We start from the raw sequence: 8,297 nt of genomic DNA, 5'->3' as shown, positions 1-8,297 counted from the left end.
CCTTTTAAGTTCTCAACCCCTCATAGTTAACCAAAAGTCAAACTGGTCAAAAAGTTAAGGATCAACCTTCTGTTGACCTGTGTGTGGCGTACAACTAGTTCTACGCGCTGCGTAGAGCCTTAGATGTAAGAGTCGGGATCAATCAGGCTACGTTGGGTGTAGCCCAATTTATGCCCTACGTACTACGTAGTTAAGCCAATTCCATTTTTAGCTCTTAATCCATATAGACCAAACATCTATTGCTCAGATCTGGTCCTAATAAACGTCTTAAGTGATAAAGTCGATGACTTTATGCCTTTGCATGGCTAAATGGAGCTCAAAATCAAGCCTTAGCCCCATAACATTCGCTAATGACCAAAAACCCTTGCATGGGTGAATGAGGACAACCAAGATCCCATTTTTATGACTCCTTAACCTCATAATCAACAAGAAATGACAATCACAATGTCTGGAGTAGCTCATACTCATAAGACTCAAGATTATGGGACAAAAGAACATGAAAATCAAGAATCTAATGAGATCTAACACATGGACCAACAAGATTCAAGCTTTATACTTTCTGGAGTTGAGAAATGTAATGTAGGCTCTGAATCTACAAGCTTGAGCTTCAACAATCTACAAGCTTGGACTTCTACTTCTTCAAAATGCACCAAAAACACACAAAAGGCCCAAGTTTTGCTCTTGAGGATTAGGGTTTCGAGTTAGATGCTCAAGAGGGTGGATGTTGATGATAAGAAGGGCCTCAAGGGGTTAAGGTCCTTAAATAGGGCTCAAAACCCCAAAAATTAAGGTTTGTACCCTGCGCGGCTACGCCCTGCGTAGCCTAGGTTACGCCCCGCATAAGGCATAAAACCCCCACATGGGCTTAATGAATTACGCCTCGCGTAACTGGCTATCTACGCCCCGCATACAGCCATAATTCCAAATTAATAAGCTTAAATAATATAAGGAAATGTACATGAGAAACGAGCATTACAATTAAGAGTTTAATGTAATAAGCTGACCAGGTTCCACGACGTGGAGGGATGGCCACCACGACGTGGCGATAAGCAGTCTTCACGATTGTTTTGTCATGAGGTCACCATGACGTGGCAAATGCTTGGCCACGATGTGGTGGGCGGCTGGTGGACTTTAGACCGTTGACTTTTTGACCAAGTTGACTTTTAGCTAACTTGAGGGTTTTTGGGCCATAGATTGAGGAATGATCCTTGTTTGTTGTATAAACACAAAAAGGAGCCGTTAAGCCCTTTTCTCCCCTCGGCACAAATATGTCTTTCTTATCTTTTTTGACATGCCACCGTCAGGGGATGGTGTATGCCATCATTGCCGAGCATATGCTGACCGACTCCCTCCGGACTTATGGATAGTAAAAAGCTTATCAAAAGCATTTATATATTTCCCAAACAGTTTTTAAAGTTTGTTTACTTTTTAAAAAGAAAATTAAATATACTCTTTTTCTTTCTATCCGTTTAAAATTGTCCAAAATATCCTAAAAGATTATGGAAAAAATAAAAATAGACACTTATCATAATTAAATGTATAAAAATATAAATAAAAGGAAAAAAATAAAAAGATATTTGATTTTTCTTTTGAAAAACCAATAAATCAATTGGTACTTTTCAAAAGGAATCCAAATACACCCTATTTCATCTTCATGTGCCTAAGAACTTGAAGTGCCTCTTTTGGATTTTCTTGAGTCGAAGTTTGTGACATACATACATATTAACAAATTATGAATTGAAAAATAGAACTATACACGACCCATCAAATCATATAGTCAAATTATCAATTATGAAAAGCGGAATGTATTTACTACCGAAGAAGATGAAATCCATTTTGCTTCTGGCTTTGGAATCTATTTTGCTAACAGGATCAAATTTCATACCATATATGCTTTTGGCTTCATCGAGAAGATGATTTAGGTTGAAGATGCTTAGGGTTTCGTCAAGATGAAAGATTATTTATTAATTCAAATACTGACAAGTAATTAGTAAAATTAAAATAAATGTTATGTGGACATCATATAAAAGATACAAAAACATGCTATAACAGATCATCTTTGTAATCTCAAACACTTTCTCCAATACAGGGAGCTTAAATAGATACAAACATGCCATGCCAAATTTTGCATATACAAACTATTTGGTTACATGCTAACCTTCTAGGCCTCTAATAATCCAAATATAAAATACCCATGTTACCTCCTTTTGATCAAGATAGAACAAAAGTAAAACCTAATTATACAACATCACCATCTCTTTCTGTCTCTTGATCATCTTCTTGATTACTCGTTTTCGTTCTAAAAGATCTTTGGTTACTAAACATCCGACCAAACGTACTTTCCGATCCAGATCCCGATGCCGATCGACGCCCCTTGCCATTTTTTCGATCAAGTTCTTCCAATATCGCCCTTATGCTGTTCTCAAAACGTCTCCTATATGTCGGGTATCTTGATATCGACTTTGTGATTCCTTGAAGTCTTCCACACAAAATTTACATTTATAAGTACAAAATAAATGAACAGAAAAACACATGTTATTACCTTCGGGCCAATGCATCAAGTTCAGCCCTCCTTAGCTCGGACTCCGGTGGTGGACCAATGTCTGAGTTTTTCAACTTCTCAGCATCACCACTCAATAGAACTAGTTTCCCCAAGTAATCCTCTTCCAATTCCTCCAAATTTTGAGCTTTAATCTGGTCTTTGATGACCAAAAGTGGATTCAAGAACCAATCATAGAACGTATCTTTTGGCCTATTTGCACTAGTTATCTCCGTCACATTGTCTTCTGGATTACAAAAATGAAAGAACACGATCTTTGTTATAAGAAAGTATAATGAGATTGATTACGGGACGTAGAAAACAAGACATAACAGAACAGAACAGGTTGTACTGTATTTACCTATTAATATACCAGTACAATTGGCTTTTGCAGACCGTAGAAGTGCTTGGAAGAGACAATAAGCCGGGAGACCGACACTAATCACTCTTCCACTAGCCTTGCCGGATTTTGCATCATCAATTTCTTTAACTGTTATTAATCCTTCCAAAACCATAATTTCACCTTGTCGACGACATTCTTGAAATAAGCTATCAAGCAACTATTCGGATTAACATTAGCAAACTATATTAATATATAATTATATAATCCATAAACCAAATGGTTTAAGTAAAGTAACTAACCACCAATGGCTTCAACTCAATCATGGGTGTCGCGAATGAACTAGTCCGAGATGGTGGGTTTTTGAAGGAAGCCGGCCTTGAGAAAGATGGCGTTCTTGAACCAAGTTGCAAACCACCATTCCGTCTGTACATAGGCCTGTTTGTACCAAAAATGTTAACAATGGTTAAAAATTGGTAAATTAGAGATAATTGGAGGGTAAAAAAATGTTACTTTGGAAAGCAAGATCCTTCAGGCATGTCGAGAATATCATTGCTGTATTCATCATAGATCGATAATGCAGCTACCACATAACAAAGCCCCAGATAGAAAGATGACTCCTGGAAGAATTTATAAAGTTTGGTTGACTTTAAAAGTCAAACTGTAAAATATATGAATATGTGAGATATCAGATATTAATTAACCTGATAGGCAACGACGGCGGCATAAAAGCCAAGTAAGATGCTAGCCACCATGGATCCTAACAAAGCTCCGGCGACTGCAAAAGGCCACAATAAGATAGCGAGACCTGCAAATGGCACACATATGCTCTCCAAAAAGGGTCCTTCTCGACCGATACAATCGTGAAATAAACGGTGCCACCCTTTTAGCAACATGTATGGGCTTTTTAGCGCCGCCATAACTGTGATCACCGGAAAATCAACTGCAAACCCTAGAACCCCGACCAAAATTGCTACAGGAACATAAGCCACCCTGCAATATGCCCCACAAATTGAGTTAAACAACTCGAAATCAAACATAAAAATGATTATTTTTCATGAAATGTATCAAACCTGATCTCAATTCTACCATCGGGAGGGTCTTGTTTCCGGAGATCATCCATCACTGAGAAGTAGGAATACAGACATACATCCGATAAGTCCCTAACGAAAGTTAAACTCCATTTGATAGTATCCCATGTTCCATCCTGAGAGAAAAACGCTGAAATCAACTGAAAAGAAAGAGAAACGACACAGTTTGAAGCAATTTGGTTTAGTGTTTACTTACGATGACACAATGGTGAAACTTATCGGTTTTTCCTTCACTGACGGCTTTAAAAGTGCCAAAAACAGGTCCAAGAAAGCCGTACGCTAAGCCACCAAGAATGCTACCCACAACAACGCAAACAGGCCATAAAGCCAAGGGCAGTGCAACCAGTATACAGACCAAAAGCTTCATCACTGGACCTAATCGTTTAGCACTGTAGTATGGCAGAAAATAATACACAAGATTATTGCACTTTTTACATACAAAATGGGGAAAAAAGCAAACTTAAATAGGAAAACGAAAAGAACCTTAAAATACAAAAATAAGCCCAGACAGCATGCGCTGGCCAGAGTCCGAGAACAATCACGGAATTTCCAGTTGTCATAAGAACACAAACTATTGGGGCAACAATGGCGCCTGAAATCAAATACACCCATTTGAATCGCAAGTTAATTCGTGAGAATTTTAAATAGAAAATACTCAAATATGATCAAAAGTGGCGACCTTTGAGAAAGCCAACAAGCAGAAGGCCAATGAAGTAAGGCAAGAAACAGATGAAGTTCCACAGATGCAACAAAAGCCCTCTCGGAGGTTCCATTATAGCTTTCTGTATCTTTTTCTTCCTTCCTCTTCACGAACTTCGGATCTCAAGAAAACCCAACAGAAACTGGTCGGAATCTTGAAGATTACTGGTGTTGTAATGTGAATTCAATGTTTATAAGTGTACATGGGTTGTTTGTTCTCTTCGATTGGTAAAGTTTTTGAACTTTAACTAAGAATCGCCAGCGACATAAGCGATATTTTAGCGAGAGAGGGTATTACACAACGAGCAGTTGAGTAACCGTCGAGTGTCTAGATTTATCAACGGACATGCGCTAAAATTTCTAGTACAGTTTCTTAACTGATTCGTTTGTTTTATAATCGATCACTTTTTAAGTCACTAATTATATGTAGAGAAATTAAATATCTTTTTTTTTAATTATCTTTCTATCCATTTTTCTATCCATAAATATCTAAAAATTTAATTAATTTTACGTATATTATAATTTCATATGGATAAGAAGAAAAGTAAAAAGAAAAGATAGGATGATATTTAATACAGTATTTATTACTAATTATGTAATAAAATAGATTCATTATCGGTATTTATGGTTACGTTTTTTGATTGATTATATTATACAACTGATTTTATAAATTGATAAAATAGATTCATTGTTTTAATATAGCTATGTCATAGAAAAGTATTGTTTTAATATAGCTATATGTCGACAAGACAACCACTTCAAAAATAGCAATTTAATAATATAATAATACTTTTTGTATTAAGTTCTCACTCAATCTAGTAAAATGATATCTTAAATCGTACTCCAAGAAAATGCGGTTTATGAAAATGTCATCATCATAATTTCACAAGTCTTAAACAACATACTTAAATAAGTAAAAAAGAATTAAATATGAAAAAACTTTAGTACGTAAAGAAATTAATCTCTTTTCCTACAAACAATCTTAAACATCGTGGAATATTTAAAGCTATTTTCTGTGAATTGATATTAAAGAGATTCCAAAAAGCAAACGAGATATTTATGAATGAATCCCTAGTCATTTACAATGGCCACGTATTCTTGATTTACGTCCGTCCTTTTCTTACTTTCCGGTGCCGGTGCCGGTGGCCGAGCCCCTAACAAACTCAAATCAACACTCGCACCACCGTCAACTGCCGCCTCAACCACCGTGTCATAAGCTTTCGTCGACAAACTCAACCCCTTCCTCCGACCCTTCAAATACATATCATACGCCACCTTCGGTTTCCCATCTTTTACAAGTGCCTGAATCAACATCTCATATGAAACCTCATTAGCTTCAATATTCTCCACCTCCATACGCTGAAACCATTCATACGCTGGACCACCGTAGTTATTCCGGGCACACGCACTGATAATCGCATTGAAAGTAACCACCGTTACCTCCACCCCAGAAACCGGCATCTCACGGATTATCGATTCAACTATATTAAACTTCCCTTGTGCCGCATAAATCGAAGCCATGATCGTATACGCATATGAATTCGGCTCTACCCCCATTTTAATCAAATGTTTCCAAACCCTAACTGCTTCATCATACAATTTCCCCTTTTCAAGAGCACTAAGAAGTGCCCCATATGATATAATCGTGGGCTTTTCACCGTTTTCGATCATTCTTGTAAAGATTTGAATCGCAGCCGAAGCTTCGGATGCTTTCGAACAAGCAATTAGAACCGAATTCCACTCTTTACTCCCTGGTTTTAGTCCTTTTTCTTGCATTTTGTTCAGTAATCCAACACCCCATCTCCAAATCCCTTTCTTCCGAGCAGCAGTCAGCAAGAAATTGAAATGGGAAACGATGAGTTCATACGACATGTTGTTTGGTTTTGGTCCTTTATCTAGCAAATCTTCGTAGATTTCAAGAGCTGCCCACCATTTTTTAGCTTTACCAAGTAACCAAATCACATGGTTGCAAACCGATAAGCTTATTTCTGAATCACTCTCTCGTATCCTTTTGTACAATTCTTTCGCAACAATGTAATGATCTTCACGGGTACATGCCCATATGAGCTTTTCATGTTCAGACCTTCCCGTTTTTAGACCGACCTGATCCATAACAGTTAGAAGTTTCAACACTTTGCTGGTGGTATTCTCGATCTGTACTAGCCATCTTCGCATGATTTGGTAGCTGATTCGTATCACAAAATCTTCTAGCTTCACAGCCTCAAGATCCCAATCTATATTCTTATCGTTCTTTCCTATCTCACCATTCTGATACTTGTTTCTGAAATCGACATAAAAATCCAGAGCTCCAAATCCGTCTTCCATTCTTCTGTAAGCCAACAACGCTGTGGAATATGAAGCTGGTGAAGGAGATAAACCCTTTGTTTGTATCTCTTTAAAAAGCTCGAGAGCTTTCTTTTCGTGGCCTTGAGCCAAGTGAATCCCCATTAACGTGTTGTAAGTCACGATATTGGGTGAAATACCCTCGAGGGTCATATCGGTCATGATTTTTTCTACTTGATCGAATCCTTCTGCTTGTTTCAAGGCGCCCAAAAGGCTGTTGTAGATGAAGAGGTTAGGACCGGGAAAGGATTTGGAAGCATGTTTCCTAAGCTTTAGCCACTCAACAAGAGCAATGGCGGAATTCACCCTTTTATCTTTGCCAAATGCTCGAATCATTGTAGAGTAAACTTGAAGAGGAAGATCACCTTTGTCCCCGAGCACTGTTTCTACATCTTCTACGGTTTTTGCAGCTCGTAAGCTCCATGCTAATGCACGAGTATCGACCCTTTTGCCCTTGTTTTCAACCAATAATTTCTGATCTTCTGGTTTGTTTTCACCATCTGAATTTGAATCTGTTTTACCCACAGCTATTTGTTCTTCAAATGCTAAAGCCAAGGGGACAACTGAAGAACAAATTGAATGCTTCTTTGGTCTCCAAAGCACATAAAGATTAACTCTCGAGCATCTGCAAGGAAATCCATATCCCAAATCATCACTGGTCTCCCTATAATTAAACCCACTTCTAACACCCCTGAAAAAACTAGGGTTTCTACCTTTTCTCCTCCCAGAATGAGGGGGCGATTCACGATTCAAGAAACCATCAGTGTTTGATGGGCATACACTCAGAGCTTGCATCGTTTTTACAAATTTGAAGCTTGAAATTTTGGGATTGAGATGGAAAGCATGGTTTACAGGATACGAATAAAGTTAGATAGGTTCGATCAAAAGAAAAAGATATAGAAGATGGTAATATCGGCGATTTGGTAATTGGAAGATTATCTATGATGCAATAAGATTATTGGGGTGTAGTTTACTAGTTTAGTTGCAGGGTGTTTGCTGGGCATTTCACAGCCTTTCAATTAGACAACAGGCAGAATACATGAATATCACAATTTGCAATAAAACTTTTTTATAAAATAATCTCCTCACCAGAGTAAATAAAAGGTTTCTAAAAAATAAGTAGTAAACCGTTAAGGGGCCTGTGTTAGCCCACTTCAAGATACACGGCCAGGCCGGTCTTGTAATCTTGTTAACCCACATAAAAAGTTGATCACGAAAAATTAGGTGTTTTTTGTTTTTTTCTGAGGCAAAATGTCTGCAGTCTGCGGACCACATCTGTAGACCT

General features: G+C 37.7%; 2 protein-coding genes across 3 annotated transcripts; both read right to left on the bottom strand.

Annotated features, from left to right (window-relative positions):
- Window positions 1-2,024: 2,024 nt before the first annotated feature.
- LOC145160579 (putative membrane protein At3g27390) lies at window positions 2,025-5,040 on the bottom strand. 2 transcript variants are annotated; one of them, XM_079079847.1, is made up of 10 exons: window positions 4,650-5,040; window positions 4,454-4,562; window positions 4,167-4,359; window positions 3,953-4,086; window positions 3,584-3,872; window positions 3,393-3,499; window positions 3,182-3,317; window positions 2,901-3,099; window positions 2,543-2,783; window positions 2,025-2,479 (listed from the first exon to the last, which is right to left on the bottom strand). In XM_079079847.1, the coding sequence occupies exons 1-10, from the start codon at window positions 4,741-4,743 to the stop codon at window positions 2,239-2,241; spliced, it is 1,743 nt and encodes a 580-aa protein (XP_078935973.1). In that variant the 5' UTR covers window positions 4,744-5,040; the 3' UTR covers window positions 2,025-2,238. The 2 variants fall into 2 exon arrangements, with proteins under 2 accessions (XP_078935973.1, XP_078935972.1); XM_079079846.1 differs by having other exon boundaries at window positions 2,543-2,786; window positions 4,650-5,039.
- A 553-nt stretch (window positions 5,041-5,593) lies between these two features.
- On the bottom strand, window positions 5,594-8,067 carry LOC145160578 (uncharacterized). Its single transcript, XM_079079845.1, has one exon. It carries the CDS (start codon window positions 7,805-7,807, stop codon window positions 5,741-5,743), a length of 2,067 nt encoding a protein of 688 aa, XP_078935971.1. The 5' UTR covers window positions 7,808-8,067; the 3' UTR covers window positions 5,594-5,740.
- Window positions 8,068-8,297: the final 230 nt, after the last annotated feature.

The sequence above is a fragment of the Lactuca virosa genome, chromosome 2, assembly GCF_052849685.1.
Source record: "Lactuca virosa cultivar CGN04683 chromosome 2, Lactuca_virosa_CGN04683_v6, whole genome shotgun sequence".
NCBI lineage: Eukaryota > Viridiplantae > Streptophyta > Magnoliopsida > Asterales > Asteraceae > Lactuca > Lactuca virosa.
The sequence above is the reverse complement of the archived record's forward strand: the minus strand, read 5'-3'. Positions and strand labels throughout refer to the sequence as shown.

Excerpts from the sequence above, each read along its gene's own strand:
- LOC145160579 (XM_079079846.1), bottom strand. The coding sequence starts at position 4,743 with ATGGAACCTCCGAGAGGGCTTTTGTTGCATCTGTGGAACTTCATCTGT. Across the intron at positions 4,563-4,649 it reads GCTTGTTGGCTTTCTCAAAG|GCGCCATTGTTGCCCCAATA; the intron begins GTCGCCACTTTT and ends ATTTGATTTCAG. Across the intron at positions 2,480-2,542 it reads CTTGATGCATTGGCCCGAAG|ACTTCAAGGAATCACAAAGT; the intron begins GTAATAACATGT and ends TTTGTGTGGAAG.
- LOC145160578 (XM_079079845.1), bottom strand. The coding sequence starts at position 7,807 with ATGCAAGCTCTGAGTGTATGCCCATCAAACACTGATGGTTTCTTGAAT.